The sequence below is a fragment of the Geospiza fortis genome, unplaced genomic scaffold, assembly GCF_000277835.1.
Source record: "Geospiza fortis unplaced genomic scaffold, GeoFor_1.0 scaffold162, whole genome shotgun sequence".
Lineage (NCBI taxonomy): Eukaryota > Metazoa > Chordata > Aves > Passeriformes > Thraupidae > Geospiza > Geospiza fortis.
In genome coordinates, this window is record NW_005054316.1 from 4,019,352 (window position 1) to 4,037,443 (window position 18,092).

At 41.5% G+C, this 18,092-nt stretch overlaps 1 protein-coding gene across 1 annotated transcript; it reads left to right on the forward strand.

The window, feature by feature from the left end:
• Window positions 1–86: 86 nt before the first annotated feature.
• ABRACL (ABRA C-terminal like) lies at window positions 87–3,994 on the forward strand. The gene is made up of 3 exons (XM_005420094.2): window positions 87–201; window positions 2,120–2,186; window positions 3,411–3,994. The coding sequence occupies exons 2-3, from the start codon at window positions 2,126–2,128 to the stop codon at window positions 3,593–3,595; spliced, it is 246 nt and encodes an 81-aa protein (XP_005420151.1). The 5' UTR covers window positions 87–201; window positions 2,120–2,125; the 3' UTR covers window positions 3,596–3,994.
• The last annotated feature ends 14,098 nt before the right edge of the window (window positions 3,995–18,092 follow it).

Here is an 18,092-nt window from a genome sequence, read left to right on the forward strand (position 1 = left end):
CGCGCTCTGCCTCCAGCGCCGCCCGGCCCGGGGGCCATCGCTGCCTGCGGGGGGACAGGGGCGCCGTGGGTGACTGATGTGTGTGCGTGTGTGTGCTCGCAGCGCACTTCTGCCAAATAAGGAGAAGTTTAATTTCCATACCAGCGATATGCTGCCTTGCAGCCGTGTATTGGCGTCTGGAGTATCAGAGTCTAATAGCTGGTGTGTACTTTTGATAGCTGGTGTGTTAAGCATCTACAGTATAAACCATTTTGAAATACTGAGCATCTCTCCGCCTTGCTCAGTCACTCTTCTCTGATCTCAAAAGTCTTCCCTAATAATGTAGAATTTAACTTTTTTATTTTAAATAATGCTGTTTATATTGATGATGTACATGTATGAAAATAATTAGAAATCAACGTGACTTTAAAGAGCTGAAAGTAAAAAAGAGACTTTAAAGTGAGAAGAACGTTTTTAAAGAGAAGACAACTATGACGTTGTGGTGACCAATATCAAAACTGGCAGTCTGACAAATAATGGGAGTGTAAGCTTTCTAAGAGGTGGGTCATAATTTCCTTGCTGACTTGATCTGTTTAGTGTGGAGTCCAACGAAATCTGGAAGTTTGTGGAGTTCACCTAAGGCATTTGCAGCTGTGCAGCCTTGGTGCCCTGCCCTTTGCAGCGGTGGTCCCACGGCAGCACGTCCAGTTTCAATGTCACCTGTCTGCAGCTGACACCCACTGCACTGCTGCTGGTGCCGTGCACTAGGGATGAAGCTGTGGTTCGACTGGGGCTTTGTCTGAAACCCATGCTGATGATTAATCTTGCTCAGGTTTGCATGTTAAAAAGAAACTTTTTTTTTTGCATGTGAATTTTGGATCTAAAAATCAGGCTCTGCTGCAAACGTTTTTTTGCCTCTTGGGTAAATCACAAAGGGTCAGGAAGCGGAACTATGTCACTCTTGCCTATTTTAACTCAATAAAAAAAGTAAGGAGGGGAAGCTTTTCTCTTAGGAAGAGTTTGTGATGCATTCAGATGTCTACTTTTTAACTCCACTTTCATACTAGTGCAGAAATCCTGGTTTCTTGAACAACAGAGTGGGTCTCAGTGCTCACTGAGCCCTTTTTAACTAGTGCTCAGCTCCAGAAGCTCTCAGTGGCTTTTGTTCCAGGCTGCATTGTCATTTCATGCTTTGCTTTGTCTGTGATGTCCAGTTTGTTGTGCTTACATCAATGCCAGTTTTTGCTGAAGGAGTTCAGCATCTAAAGGTGTCATTGTGTTGACGTTGCTTTGCACAGGATAGGCCATAATAGGCCAGGATAGGCCAGATGCCTTTCAGGCATCTGCAGTTGTTAATCTCAGACACTTTGTAGCCCGGTAGTGTTGTGTGTGACTGTAGTGCTGCCCTATGCTGTGCCGCATATGGCTAAACTGTTGCAAGGCATTGGTACGCATTGGTGCAAATTGCCTGTTTCACGGCAAAGAGGTGCCCAGGATATGTTTGACAGCATAGTAGATTCTTGGGATCATTTTGGATGGCAAAAATGTTGACTGCCTTAGGTGATTTGGATAGTTTGGATCAGTTCTGCTTTCAGTAGCAGGTATGCAGGAGGTGCTGTCCTTTCAGACACCATGTGTGTCTGTAACCAGCAATATCTTCCCAGCATATGTAGAAAGCTGTGGTGTGGTTTAAGAAACCAAATCTACCACATATTCCAGAGAGAAACTTAAAGGCAGATGTTCCATTTTCATTGAGGCCATCGATGGAAAGTTGTGACGCCCCTGAAGCCGCATGATGTTAGTGAGTTGCTCTGATTCTGTGGCAGCTTAAGCTCATTCCTTAAAACAAACAACCCTCCTCTTCCTTGACCTTCCCACATCTGTCATATTTTGAGATTGGCTCCTTATATTTGTGTATAGAATGTAACAAGATTATAACTTCTGTTCTCTCCAAATGCAGAGGTGCAGAGGCTCTTTATCTGTTCAAGACTAAAATCCTAGATTATCTTGTAGTCATGCATCTCTAGGCTACTGGGATTTATGAAGTGTTGTGACATTCCTAAAGAACTGAGAACACGTCAGAATGCTGCAAAGGATTTACAGGATTCCTAATAATGTTGTAATTTTTTTTTCCTTTTAGACCACAATGAATGTGGAACATGAAATTAGCCTCTTAGTTGAGGAGATTCGGCGGCTGGGAACCAAAAGTAAGTTTTGTAGTGCCTCTGTATGGATGTGGTCACATTATAGATGTGTGTATGTACATACATGTCACCATGCATGCGTGTCATACACATGTAGTCATGTTACATCAAACTAAGAGCTTGGCAAAGTGAAATGAGCAAATAACCTGAAAACCTGCATATGCACTTCGTGTTGTACTGTAAGGTACTGCCTGTGTTCCATCCTTTAAAGTAGTTATGTTATAAAGTTAAACATTTAAGCCTCTGCGCAGAGAGGATGTAGGCCTGAAATCCTGCTCCCTGAATCCTGAATCAGCTGCAAGAGTCACCTTTTTTTTAGGCTTTCAATACTTGCTACAGTCACCACAGAAAAAAGTTGCACCTCCTCCTTCCATCTCCTTCCTTGGTAACTTCTTTACTTCAGAATTCATGCATTTCCATTCTGTTCATGATCTTATTATTTGGAAGAAATTGGCCTGTATGCCTAAAACTAATCCAGGAGTTTTATGTGTAGTTCCAAACTTCCTTAAATTTGCTCAGAAGGTACCATTTTCTCTTAAGATTGTTTTCCATTGCTAAAACTCCTATTTCTTTACAAATATTTGTGCAGTTTGTGGATGTCCTACCTGTTCCTATATGTTAGTTCTGGTGCCATTTGTTCAGTTCCGCTTGTTTTTTAAAACCTAAATGTATTTGTTCATCTTGCATTTTGTATGGCTGCATCTGCTTTTAGGAATAACATATCTTTAACGTATATTTTTAAATTTTTGCTTTGTGTAAAAATACACATTGCAGCCTTTTCAATGTGACCCTCAAAGATTAATGAGTGAAAAAATTGTGAAGCAAATATTTTAATGTATGGTTTAGATTTAGGTTGGAGGAACAGTGTGTTGGACTTGATCCTTATGGGTCTCCCTCAATTTGAGATATTCTAGGATTTTAATTATTTAAAATGAATTGCCTTCAAATGCTGTGAAGAGGTTCAATAGCCTGTGCTTGTCATAGTTGTCAGAAAGTCATCAATAAAAGTAAACAGAGAAGATATATGGTCCTTGATACAAGTCTCTGTAAGGAAAGGCACAGTTAGATTAGGCAGGAGTTCTACCTAGTGTTTATCATCAGCATTCATAATATGATCCCAAATAAACTGGGAAACACAGTGGGCTTTGCTTTCAATGTTCTCTGTGCCACCTTATCTTCCAGGAATCTCCTAACTTGAAGGAAATCTACATAATGTCTTTTATTTAGATGCTGATGGACAAGTGAGCGTGAAATTTGGTGTGCTGTTTGCTGATGAGAAGTGTGCCAACCTCTTTGAAGCCCTGGTGGGAACTCTTAAGGCGGCAAAACGACGGAAGATCATCACTTACCAAGGAGAGCTGCTTTTACAAGGCGTTCATGACAACGTGGATATCATGCTGCTGCAGGACTGAGGCAGTGTTGCAGCTATGTGTTAATGGAATTGCTTGAAACAGTTTGATCAATCAGACAATTGTTTGATTTTCCACATACTCTTAATAAGGCTGATCATTCCAAGGCGTTTTGATGTATTTTCTATATCTTTATAGAAAGAAAACTGTCCTATTTTGGAAAACATTCCCTTTTGTAAGTCTTCCTAAAATGGTACTGTATGTGGTAATGTAAAAGATGCCAGATCTTTTTCTCTCTTTTCTTTTTTTTTTGTTTTCTTTTTTTTTTAATCTCAGGTAATTCTCTCAAATGTCTGGTGGTTATTTTCAACATATGAAGAAGAGGACTGGTAATTTAATGTTTACAAATGAAAATGTGCCATGAAAGTATAAAATAAAAGCACATACTTAAATTTGTATGTATGCAAGTTATTCTTACTGCTTTGGTTTCTCTTTTTATTTGCAATCTGAAATGAAAGCAAACTGAATTCCTGCAAGGAGTATATTTAGGCAACTCTTCAGAAAGCACGACAGTGAGACAGAAACAATTTTGCAGCATGATTCAGTAGAAGAATGACTGCCCTTTGGATTGACCAGATTGTGCACAAAAAGGCATGAATGTTAAATGTACCTCGTTCATCTGTGTCAGGGTCATGTGCTTTTGTTTTCTTGTCCTCTGGACTTGTGAAGGAAGTGGGTGAGAAGCTCCCTGAATGCTTCCATGCAGTGTTAACTGGAAGTTAGTACTGCAGCTTCAGGCTGTGGTTCTTTTCCTCATAGAAGTCCTACTTTCTCTAAATCTCTCCAGGCAGAAGGTGGCAGGGGAGGAAAAGAAAGAAGCCCTTTTGATTGTTTTCTGGCTTACTGCCTATTCTCTTTATCAGGTAGAAATGTACCCTCCAGTAGGGACAGAGTTGCTGCATGAGGAAAGCAGCCGTGGGTAAGCAAACTGCTTCCTGCTCTGTGCTTGCACTCCACAGCTGCAGCCCCTAAAGTTGCAGGATATGTGAATTTCCCTTAGCAGCCTTTTACAAGTGCAAAATGTTTCATCAGTGTCTCCTCATTTACAGATCCAGCAAATGCATGCATTGTTATGGAATCTCTACAAAGCTGTGTAGTTCCAGCTGCTACCCCTTTTGACTTGTTTTGCTCTGCTTTGTGCAACAGGAAAACAACTTAGATCCTGTGTGCAAACAGATCTGGGCTGCCTTTGCTTGTGCTGGCCCCAGAATCTGGAGAGCAGGGAAGTGATACACAGAGAAACTTGAGCTGTCTGGGTCCAAGCCAGCTGGAGTGGAGCTCAGCACAGCTTACTGGCTCCAGGGCTCTGCCACTCTGGTGCAGCTCTTCTTCTTCCAGACCTGAGCCAGCAAGTGCTTGCACCCCTGTGCTCCTCAGGTAGAAAGAAGGGGGACAGAGATGCCTTTAAGATGCCTTCTGCCAGAGGGGTGAGACCAGACAGCTGTGAGTTGCCAGATAACTACAGCTGGATTTTCTTCTGCTTGTCTTTTGCTGCAAGAGTCTGGATTGTCTGGATTCATAGAATAGCCTGAGTATGCTGACAGATACCAACTGCTTTGTGGTTGTCTGAGATGCCAGTTTTGGCACAGAGGGTACCAACCTATCCCAGCCAGGAAGTAGCTCTCTGTGCAAGCTCATGACAGCTCTTCAAGCCCTGAAGGGCTCAGCCTTGAAAATTTAGTAAAAACCAAACAAGTAAACGTAAGGCTCAGTGCTGAGTTTGATCCAAGACAGGACTAGGAAGAGACTTTTATGTCTCTCTTACTTTAACAATACTAATAAAAGTGCTCAGGGCTTCTGGGAACACCATGTAGAAAGAGACAGAGAAACCTGGAATTAAAATAAATGTAACAATCAGAGGAAAGTGTAGCTTGTGTACTGCCTGGGGCAGGTGAGTTTCATTTTCTCTCTGATTCTGAAAGCAGGAGAGAAACAACAGGAACAAGGATGTATATCTAAGAATTTGTGGCCAGTGCAAAGTCTAATCCAGTATCTACTGGCCTCAGAACTGTATAGGGTTTTCACTTCAGGTTACAGACAAGCACTGTTGACTTTCTAATTTATTTTTTTCCCCAGAGAAAATCAAATACTAACATTTCTTCCCGTCCATGGGACAACACATCTGTTAAGGAAATAATTTCCACAGCAAATGGCCTGGATATGAAATGTAGTTCCTGGAGCACTTGAACACAATAATAGAAAGCTGGGGGCAGGAATTACCTATTTCTATAAACAGTAGTACAATCAGCACTCCTCTGCGATGGATTTGTGATCGTGCCAGCTACAGCTCTGAAGGAAGTTAGCAGGGCAGCCAGGAGCACCAGTCATTCCAAAACAGAAAGTAAAAAATGTGGGGAAGTAGAAAGAATCAGAGATTTTTGACAACAGTGCAAGAGCTATCGGTAGCTGTCATCTGCCTGTGATAATGCCAAGAAATCAGTGGAAATGTAGCTTGGCTAATTCAGCCTCTATCTTCATAAGATCTGAGAGCATGGTGGAAACTTGAAGAGTGGTTGGATGAGCTCCAGGCAAAGCTAACTGATACAATTTAAGATGTCACCTGTGCGTGTCTTCAGCTGGGACTGTTAGAGTAGATGATGGAGTGGAGTGTGTGCACTCACACTCACTCATCTCAGCTGTTTCCATACAACATCCAGTGACTGGAGATAAATGTGCTTTTCAAAGGAGTTTTAACTAAGCTGTGAAGGTGCTGAGGTGCAGGTCTGCATAACCTCTTGTGTAGGGTGGTGACATCTTAAACTTTGCAGCTGATTCTCTTGTGAGCATAGTTGCTAGTTTGTTTGGTTGGTTGGTTGGTTTTTTTTGGTAGGAGCATGAGCAAAGCAAGGATTGCAATCTATACAACACTATATTTTATGTGCCACTCTTATTGGAATTAATTTTGAAAATGCATGTTGTGTTTAGCTTGTTTCTCATGTTCCCTCCAAAGCTTTGCTGGAGGTATTCTTTCTGCTCCGAGGGATTTCACTTGATGACAGCAATGTCACTTTTGCCATTCATTCCTGTGTAAAGCTTTGCCACAAAAAACACTTGAAGGAAAGAACAAGAGGAAGAGAAGTAGGAAGTTCTTACACACTGAAAACTGTTTATATTGCCACTGATACTTAGTGGCTTTATTTTAAATTAGTTTTATAAATAGGCTGAGATTCTCCTCTAGTCTGGCAGCACAAAATATTAAGCATGTTTAAGGAGTTGCAGAGCCTTTGCTAAGGTGACACCACGCCATTGTCTCAGGACTGGCCTTATGGGTCCATACCAAAACACTAACCTTTAATGATATCTTTGTATATCTCCACTTAGTGTATAAAACAGTCCTAAAAGTTTGTTCCACAGTCTCCAGCATAAATTATGTTCAGAATTACTTAAAAATCTTTTGTCTGATAACATGAAAGGAATCATGTTTTCAAGGACTTTAAAAAAGCACAATGTGTTTCTTTTGGAAACGGCAAAGTCAGTAATTTTGCAAAATTCATGTGATCTGCCTTTTCTCTCAGCAGTAAAATCCATACCAGTTTAGATCTCCTAATGATTTGCTTTTCAATGCAAGATATCTTCAGCATTTTGATCTGAAATGTCATTCTCAGAGAAAGTCAAGAGCAAATTGAAGAGCTTCAGTGCAATGATTTCCAGGATTCTGTATGGTTGGTATTTCCAGGTACCTCTGGTTTAAAAATAAGTCAAATAGGTTATTTGAGGGTAAGTGCTTGACAGTGTTTCTGTAAAGCAGTGTTTTTAACATCTAGTTACATAAACTGCCTGATGTGAAATTATTCTAATAAAGTTTTCCTGAGGGTGGTGGTTCAGTTTAGTTCTGCCACTCTGAGTACAGCTTTAGCCACAAATGCACTGCAGTGTGTATTTAAGCAGCTGAAACCAGTCTGCTGGTGCACATTTTGAATAATACACCAGAAGCAGCATTATCTTCTGGTGCAGCCTAGATGTCATTGCAGATTATGCTTATCTCTGCCAGAGCACCTGAGTGATTCAAATATCAGCCTGGTAACCTAGAGAGGGAGTAGTTCGACCTACAAATGCTCTCCTGAGTCTTGTCAGATCAGATCCAGATCAAAACGCCTTTCAGAGAAATGCTTAGAGTCAGACCTGAGCATTTTCCAGTACAGCATTTTCACAAATATAGCAGCATGACCTTGTTCCTTTTTGGAGCTTCTTCCTGCACAACTACTGAAATCTGAGTGACACTGAGGGTTTTGCTGCCACCTTGCCATGCTTAAAGCTCTTCTCCAGAGAGGACAATGGTATGTACCATGTAATTGTATATGCATACTATGCATACTTATTGCTACAACAGGTATTCAAAAACTTGATTTTTTTTCCCCAGTGGGGAAACAAGCAGTAAAATCGCAATTATGTTTGAATGGGAGTATTGTGATCTGCATTTGCTGGTCTTTGCTAAGTCTGCTAAATGCCACAGAAGACCATGTTAGTAAAATTGATAGTCTGTATCTTCCAGAATTAGGTCTTTTGCAAAGTTTTGGTAATAGAAGATACATGACTGCCAGGTCTTTACCAGTCAAGAGGCCTTGGTCTCTCTCTGCAGCTGATGTTCTAAAAAGCTTCCTTTAAAACTCTTATTTTGGAGCACAGTATGATTTTCTTGGAAATCTGCTTTCAGTTTTCTTAGGGGAAAAAAAGCAAGTCAACAGTTGTTGAAGATCCTCACCACGATTCATCAGGACTTCAGCACCATGAAGCAGTTCACACAGAAGTCAAGATACAAACATGGAAATAACTGTGTTGCCGGTAACTTCAGAGGCATTGGAATATTTAAATTCAAGTATGTGACATCTGCAAGGTATTCTGGTAGCTCCAAGTACATAGGCACCAAAGGTTTCTCTGGAAAACTTTGCTGGGAACCTAAAATCATGCAAACTTTCTTATACCCGGAACCATTGCCACCTTGTCTCCACTGAACACCAACGTGCCTGTCTCAGACACATGACCACAGGGAATCAAGACACACACACATGCCTAAAATCAATCAAGGATGTGTGTTGGGAAGCAGGGACACTGAGTAGTCCTTAGCTTTATACAAAAATGTCCATAATTTTCTCCTTAAGCACCCACTCAGACATCTTTCATTATCCTGATAAATTGGTTCTGGCCTGAAGGGGGTGGGAGCATCAGCAGCAGGTGGGTCCAGGTTGCTGCCAGACCCCTGCATGGCACATGGTGTGCCAAAAAATGTCAGCAGGCAAAGAGAAATTGCTGTGTGAAAAGCTGTGCCCCAGGCTCCTTGGGAAGCTGGTCTGTGCTCCTGTGTCAAGCAACACTGAAGTTGAACAGTTTCAGTGACAAGAGTGGACTCCCTAACCTGTGTCTTTGTGTCTGGAAAACAAGGCCTCCCTGTGTGCTTACATTTGCATTGTGTTCCAGTCCAGCACATGCAGCCAGCTGGCCCCATAGCAGGGAGCTGCTGGAGTGGGACTTCTCAGAGTTTTCTTCTCTGTGAGCATTTCTGGCAGCTTATAAAGTCATAGAATGTTTCAAATTGGAAGGCACCGATAAGCTTGTAACATACATCGCTTGGTTCTCTCTCAGACACCTTGCATAGTGAGAAGAAGAGCTCCTAATCATGCTTGGGACCCCAATCACAGATGTGCACCCTAGTTTGGGTCTTGACAGCTTTGTTGACATTACTGAACACATCTTGTCTTAAAAGTATAAGAATACATGGCCCAGAGAATGAAGGGTTAAAACATGGCAATACCACAGTCCCACTGCTTTGCTAAGTTTAGGCCTGTACACAACGTGCTTCCCCTACATTTTGAAAGCAGCCAAAGACAGCAGGGTTTGCATTTGGGTGTAAAAGTCAAACCTTCCTCTCTGCGGTCTGCAGCCCGAGCGCCAGCAGGATGTTGTGGTGGGCGACGGCCAGGGGTGAAACCCTTCTGCAGAAAAGAAAACAAAACCAGCTCATGTCAGCAGAAGCAAGAGGGAGTAAATGGTACAAACACAGCACACTAAATGATACTGCGAATGTTTGCTTTATGGCAATCCAGACTACTACTCGTGATCATGCAAGCACATATTTTAAATTGCTATGTTTTGAACAAAAAAAGAAACATCACTAAAACTATCTAGAAAACTCCTGACTTGACCTGTTCCTTGCAAGTTGAATGTGCTGCTATCAAGTCTCATGACAGTCTCCTTTAAATTTAAGAAACAAAACTAATCATCTTTGCATTGTTAGTTACAGACGATGGCAATGATCTTGGCCAGTTAATGATGTCTTTAGGGTGAAATGCAGACAGTTGGCATTTTATCCAGTTATAATTATTTTTTAAATGGCAGTGCCATCCCTTCTCTCCCCCTCTGCCTCTCCCACACACACTCAGCATTTTATGAGTCAGGCTGCAAGAATATCAAGAGGCTGATGCAAAAATAAGATTTTAGAAAGTTCTTTTTTAAAGAATGCTTGAGGCGCTTTTTCTTTGCCTTCCTTACTTTTCTGGTTATATTTCCAAGCTGCTGTCTGCAGTACAAGAGTAATGTTTTCATTAAACCTAAAATCTTGAGGGTATTGTATGGTTAAGGTGAGGCCACAAAAGAAATACATTTTCTTTGCACCAAATTTCTAAGAATGCTTCTGTATCTTATAGAATCTTTATTTTTGCAAGCATCTAGAAGCCAGTGGGGCAATTCACATGAGATCAAACCATGTATTAGGCTGTGGCTATAGAAGAAAATAAACAATCAGTGTGAAAACCATGAGTTTTATTACTGCACTCACCATCTAAGCACGTTCCCATCCTCAGCACAGGTAGTGTGTGAGCCACCCGTGTGTTACATCATGATCCTGTGGCTTCACCACCACAGTAGCTGGGGCTACCATACCACTGAACCAGGTGGTGCCAAGGCTGCAGTTTGCACATAAAATCATACTCTAGACACATCTGTCTCCCGAGAATGGTTTATATTACCAGCTCAATGCATTACCATTACTGTTTAAAAAAATCGACCTGGCAGGAGCTGTGTTTCAGGTTTAAAGGTTCACTGGGGTGGTGTAGCTGTGAAGGCTGCTGGGTGATCTGGTCACCGCGCTGCTGGAAGGCAGCAAGCCTGGGGCAGAAGCTCAGGATGAAACTTCTGAGAAAATCTGACATTCTACTGGGTGCTCTGTCCAGGCTTGCCCGTGGTAATGAGAAGAGGCTCTGCTCCAGAGATGCTGTTATCTCTACCATGGATACAGCCAGCTAGCTCCTCCTCACCTGGAGGTCCACAGTCTGAGGGGTGAGCATGGTACTTCCACCTCCCAACCCTGAGATGTGCTTTTTGGGGTGACTATCCAATAGAGTGACTATCTCCGCCCTTGTTAGGGAAAGTAAAGTGTGAGTTTGTGCCTCTATAACACCAGCAGTCCATTTTACAGATACCTATTCTCTTTTGTTTTAGTTTGTATCTCTAGGGTAAGCCCAAGCAACATAACCGTACCTGTTACAAACTATCTCCATCTTTGCATAATGGGGAGACAAAACAACGTTTTGAATTCTTAGCCCATAAATCCCAGAACATGTTCTCATTAAGGCATCTGATCACAGATCCTATCCCTATGGCTCTTCTGGTAGCACCAGGGCTTTTTGGTGGAAAATTTCCACAGTAAGTATTGTTCCTTTGAATTTGTCCAATTATGCACCACAAAGCCAGTCCTGACTGGAATACCTGTTTTACTGACGTAGTGGTGCAAATGACAGTATCACTTAGACCTTCATTTAGCTGCTTTACAAATATTTTTCTGGTCAGACTTTTTTTCCACTATTACAGGAAAAAGATTTTTAAAAATCCATGTAAGACATTGTTTTGCACTGGGTTGGTGATAAGGTGAGAGAGAGAGATGGAGAGAAATACAGTGCAGGGCTCTTTCTGGATTTCAGAAAGAATGGCTGACAAGTAGATTAATAAAATAGCCATTTGAATAAGAGGATAAAGAAAGAAACACAGTAAGTAATTCTTAAGTACCCACAGCATGCGACAGGCCCCATATGTATTTTCTCAGGGCAGAACCTTCTAAGGAAAAGTTCTTCCTTTATGGTCCTTTGAGCTAGTAAATAATTTCCTTTAAAAAAACCCAACTCTTTTCCTGAAGGATGTTTTCATGCAAGCTTCTCAGAGCACTTTCAGATGAGGCCAAGGCCAAACAGGATGGTGTAATTGCTGTTACCAAGGGCAAGCTGCCCACAGGCTCCTCTCTGAATAATGGGGGGGCCAAGTTTGTCCCATGGTCGAGGGGTCAATCTGTGCATCACAGCTGAGGCTGAGGGCCATGCTGGATGTACAACGTGGCACAGCACAAGCCTGGGACTGCTCAGGTTTCCTGTGGAGGGTGATTGATTCCTTGATGCACAGCGTCCTCCTGGTCAGGATCACTACATAGATAAATTTTAGTTGATTCCTTCTAACACTCCTAACACTCCTCCTTGTCTCACTGCTGAAATGAAGTCATTTAATGTACCAGTGAAAATGGGAAGAAAAATTGGGGAAGTACAATTGATGTTGTTTTGTTACTTGAAAACAACATCAGTTGAACAACAACTGATGCTGTTTTCAAGTAGAGTAACTGGTCTTCATGGGAGCTTGAGTGTTTCATGTGTTGGAGTGGACATTAAAAATTGTCCCAATGGGAATTTCGCCAAATACACATTTTCTATACTGTGAGAACTACATTGTGTCACATAGAGTTAGGATATTAAAACCTACCTAACCCTGCTTGGTGTCATGTGCTGTTTCTGGGCCCCCCTCTTGCAAAATTTTGGTCTTTTCTGATTTCCAAAGCTGCCAGGTACTCTAATATTGGCCCATTTTATACAGACCTAGACACTTCTCCTCCACCCTGTCATGTCTAAATGGTCAATTCACCACCCATGGACCAGACTGAGGGAGCTGTGGTTACAGTCAGAGAGGAAGTGTGCAGCAGTGACAGGGTTTCATTTTGTAATATTCACTTGCTTTATTCCAAAAGACATGCTCCCTGCCTTTTTCACAGAAATTTAATTTCTTACATGGTGGAACAAGTGAAGCAAGGAGCCTCATCAATTCCCAAACTTGCTTCTTTTTCTTATCACTGTTCTCCCTATATGACAAGATCCTTGTAGAAAAAAATAATAAAGGGTTATCTTCCATTGTACATACACAAGGATCCAAATTAAGGCTCTATGGAAAATGCATTTTAAAATTCTAGAGCGTTTAACCTCATTCTAAAGCACATCAGTTAGGTGCTGTATGATGAATCTATATGCCCATGGATAAGATTTATTTCCATGTTGATAAGCATTTCTACATACAAATCCTTTACAAGGAAGATGGAAAGCAGGGTCTCACTCTGGATCTGTGTATGAGTTATTGGTAGCCCACTCTGTTCCACCCCTTCACAAAGGCTTGTGCTCCATTATTTTGGGAGGATATTGATGGGGCAAATGCAGATGGCCAAAGGACTGTAACAACCTGGAAAATGGTCGTCATGGAGCTCCATGGGAGGCAAGGCAGCCCCCACGTCACCGCTCCCTGCTCCAGACTTGCAAAGGCCTGACGCAAGGCAGAGGTAGCAACTGAGCTCCTCCAAAAAAGGTCAGATATCTTTTGCAATAGCAAAAACTAATCAAGCTAAATATGTAAGTCCTCACAACCTGCACATACAAGTTCAATTTTCTCTCTCATGTCATCCTTATTGTTAAACTAAGTAATGGCAAAAGGCAGGGAAACTTCTTCAGAAGAATGATTTTGGTGTGCTTATAATCGGTAAACTTATAAATGTGTTTTATTCCTTTTTTTCTGTGGATACACAATGGCTTTTAGAAGCAAGTGCAATCTTCAAACACACCCTGTATGATCCCATGCCACTAATGACATCTTACTGAGCATCACCAATTGACAACTGTTTGTTCTAAATCCTTTTTTAGAGATTTCCTTTCTTAGCATTTCATATTAGCACAGTACAAGATCTCAGAGAGTGCAAGACTTTTATAAATAATACGTAAACTGGATGCAAGATGTGTTTTCCCTCCAGTCCTCATGAGCAAGGTTAGAGGATGAGATGATAAAGATTATAGTCTTCCTACACTCTGGCTGATGTTGCTTATAGGAGTGAAGCTGCCGAGCTCCCACTTTTTTCCACTTCCATTTTATGTAACTTACACAATTTTGTAAGTGTCCTTCATCTTTCCATTTTTTTTCTGCTTATTACAGCAGGGCAGTCTTGTGGAAGCAAGAATCTTGTCTCTACAGCTTCTTTCCCCTTGCAGAACAAAGCATTCCTCATTGTGGCTTTGCATTTCACACAGATGGCAAAATGACGTACAAAATTACTAGATCAGAAAAGGTGTTTGAGCTCAGTTTGCACAACAGCAGGTGATTACATCAAGTGCAAACTCCTGTATGATTAAACCCAGTATTTCTAAACATATGCTGATCTAGAAAGGGTAGGTTTTATTGGAAGTTTTCCAGAAGAAAGTAGTTGATTTTGCAGCTTGTATTTTGATGTTTATAGAAAATATCTCATTCAGAGTTGTAAGATTGGGCTCAGTATATTCAAAGCAGTTTGAATCTTTCAAGATCATGTCTTTTTTCCATTTCCAAACCCAATGACTTCAAATCATCACATTCCACTACAGCTGAAGTGATTTATATGTCTTAGCAGTGCTGCAAACTGCAGTCTTCTATCCTGGAACTCTCTCCACAAAGTATTAATGTTCCCCAAGGATTTCAAATCACTTCACACACTATAAAAAGGGCTAGGTGATTAACACTCTTAAAAACTCCTTATGCTTGGCAGAGATTTACATTTATATCCTAGGCATGTAGAAAACCAGGTTGATACTGACCAAAAGATGTATTATTTTGTACCTTTGAATGTAAAAGGTATTTCCTAAGCTTTTTTGCTCTGCTAGTCAGCTAAATGTGTCAGAGTCTGTAAAATTACACTCTGCCTCTCAACTTCAGCAAGTTCTCATAAAAAAAGCCGAGAAAACTGGTGGGATTTTTTTGGCATAAAATGCAAACTCTGCCACTATTAAATTATATTTCCCTAAGCTAAATACTGTTTCTCACTACCCTTTCTTCTCTCCTTTTTCTTCCCCATGAGCTGTAGAGAATCTCCTGTTCAGCTTGAGATATTGTTTATATAAACAAGGGGATGGCTCTGAGACCATACAAAGCAGATCCAAAGCTGCATTCAAGGATTAGGGTAAATCCACTGGATTTCTCCCTCCTCCTCCCTTTCTATGATCTGGTAAAATGAGGGGACACAGAATAAGGGCATGTGAGGTGGGATCAGTGGGTGTTGATGTGTTGGCTAGAAAGATGAACCTTCCAGATCTGTTGCCAATGGATACAAAAGCACTTGCACAGGTGGAGTAAGAACAGTCCACGGTGGTAATTCTTCTGTTTTCTTTTTTTTTTTTAATATTCCTTTTGCTCTACCACACTTTTTGGTGTTAGCTCTTGCTATTAGCCCTCCTGAATGGAAGTGCCAAAATCCATGAGTTTGCCTTATCTCATCAGGCAAACTGGAGCTAAAATCAATTGTCAGCACATTGCTGCCACTATGGTCAGTCCCATCCAAGAATATAATGAAGGACAGTATCAGGCACGTACAATACTTGTGATGCAAAGTTCAAAGCTTCTTGATGAAAGGATTCCTTCCTCAGTATGTGGCTAGGGGATTTCAGGCTAGCAGCAATCCTGAGAGCAAACAAGCTGAACCACATTGTCCTTTTGTAGCACAGAGAATTGCAGATGTGTTAGTAGGGAAAATCAAATGTAAGCTACTCCAGAGCACTCGGTTTGTCCAAGCATCTTATTTTCTTTGCTAAGTTTGAAGGTTTGTTTGTTTATTTATTTATTTATTATATTGCCTTTGTCCTGTAGGGAGATGAAAAGTCTGCCAGCTGAACCATATCTGCATGTGTATATCAAGACAGGCAATCTCATGGTCCTACAAACAGAGAGTCTGTAGGATGAACTGAGCTATAAAAACAGGAGCAAGAAGCCTGTGTTGGCCTGCCTTTGAAAAAAATAGTCAGCTATGGGATCTGTGAAGATCTCACCGTGATGCCTCTGAGATTAAGGAAAGTCCAGGCGGTTGGTTTTATTTTTTAATGGGAAGCTTTTAATCTTCATCTGTGTTTTAAATGCACACATAGGAAATTCGGAAAATTAGATGGAAATGAAACATTAGCTGGTCTTCAAAGTTTGTCACTGTTATTCTTTGTGTCTGCTATTTTGCCCCTATAGAAGCAATCAGAAACCCCTAGAACTACTGCATGGGGCTCCTCATTTCCTCTCAGCAAAGAGCAAGTTACAAGTATCCAAAAGTTAGGAAGCGCAATCTGTTCTTCCCAGAGAGGATCCAAGGGATACCACGACAGGTGGGCTGCCATTTTCCCTATTCCAGAGGAACTAGCTTGAGTTTAACTCTGAGGGAGATCAGTTGTTTTGCCTGAGGGAAGCAGGATGAAAGCTAGTGCACTGGAGAGCTTGGATAACTATTTCCTGGTCCTGGCACCAGCCCCAGCTCTTTCTGTGACAGCTTGATGACTCGCTTTTCCTGTATGCAAGATGAATGTTTCAGTATTTACTTGGCAAAGAGAAATTATGATTAATTTGTCTTGGTTTTTGCAGTCTGATGTACAGAGTGTGATTAGCTGCAATGTGTGCACACATCACCCCCCAGCAGCATGAGCATGAACCTCAGCAGGAGCAGCTGCTTTCAACTCCTGCTCAGGCATGGAGGGAGGTGCCTGGATTTTCCCTTCCTTGGTTCCACACAAAGGTGGTTGTTTGTCTTTTATCTGAAGGTTTAGTGGAGGTATGTTTTGAAATCCCATGGTTAACCATTCCCAAATTCTGGGCATTCTATGCATGGTGATGAAGATCCAGTGAATGTCATCTGGCAGTCTTAAGGGGCCAATTGTATTACAGATCATCCTCATCCTTCTGTCAGGGCAATACCTCCCACAGAGACAAATTTCAACCTGATTGTAACAATACTCTTTGAGTACAATCAGAAATGACACAAGAAGTTTGTGATGACAGCAATATAAATCAGCACAGCAGTCAATGGGAACACCCCACAGGCCATTCATTCATACACTTCCATTAATTGGTGTTCATTCTGTGACTTCATTATTTTTCCCTGCTTTACTGCAAAGGATTTACAGGTCTGGACATCAAATCTATCTGACTTCTGTAACAGAGTGGTAAACAACACTGCAATCTAAATTTAAACTCAATACCTGAGAGACCTACTCTTTCAGATTAGAGATAAGGGAATTTAGGGAAAAAAAAAAAAAGCACAGCTCTTCCAAGACTCTTCATCTCTTTCCAAAGACTAAATATCACCTTCAGACTTTCCACCCTTTTAATCATGTACCTGGAGCTATACTCCATAAATTTCGTATGGATTCACTAGAATTGTTTGAGCTTGTGGTTCCAATACCAGCTTTTCCTTTCTGTAATGCAGAGGCCTATATTACAGAAAAGAGAGAAGGAGAATGGAGCAGAATGATCTGCTCCAGAGCCCTCAGTCTTGCTCAGAGATATCAAGGGACAATGGCAAATAAGAGAATAAAAAAGACATCTCAATTTCTTTTCCAGTGTCTCCTTTCTGGTTGGTAGCAGTTTTTTTCTGCTGCAAATTACATATATACTACGATTTCATTATTATCATTTACAGTGATTTCATGCATGTTCCCCGGTGTGAAACTCTGTGATATCCAACACACTTTTCTTTTGGAAGTTGAAAAAGACTTCTTGCAGAAAGAGAGACCTTTCAGCCTGTGACAGGAATGGCAATGACTGTGCCAAGTGGAGATGCTGATGGCATTTGTGTACCACCTTTGTGTTATTTATGACTTTTACCCATCCTCATCCTGCTCAACTCATCCCAAATACTTCTTGTGGCAGAAGGGTACTGAATTATTACCTAATGGAGTCTGCTCCTGAAAAATCACAAACCTCAGATGTTCAAAGCAGCAACCAGGGCCAGAGTAACAAATGCCCTTATATTAAGGGTGTGTTTCTGTGGCAAAGCAAGTACATTGGGCATCCTCTTATCTTCTCCTTTTTCAGTTTTCAGGTTGCCATGCAAGCTTTTTTCCAACTTTTCACCAAAATTATCTGCAGTGGCCTCTTTTAGCTTAATGCTGTGCCCAGCAGCGGGGGCTTTGAGAGAGGCCTCAGTTGCAGCACCCACTACCTGGATTGTGTGTCTATGCAAGCAGCCTAGGAGGACCCAGGAGGGAATGGGACAAGCCAAACATAAGCTACAGTGTGAATTAGCACAGGGAAGATGGTCCTGGGAAAATCTCCTGGGATCTTGCTGTTCCAAGTGCTGGTGGGTGGCCGTGCCAGGCCCCCTTCTGAGCAGCTGTCTCCGGCTTGCTGGTTCTGCCTTGTTCAAGGAAGTAAAGTTTTGTACGTTATTTGTAAACAAGTGGAGCTGTGTAAAAACCACCCACTTCTCTTA

Excerpts from the sequence above, each read along its gene's own strand:
- ABRACL (XM_005420094.2), top strand. The coding sequence starts at position 2,126 with ATGAATGTGGAACATGAAATTAGCCTCTTAGTTGAGGAGATTCGGCGG. Across the intron at positions 2,187-3,410 it reads TCGGCGGCTGGGAACCAAAA|ATGCTGATGGACAAGTGAGC; the intron begins GTAAGTTTTGTA and ends TCTTTTATTTAG.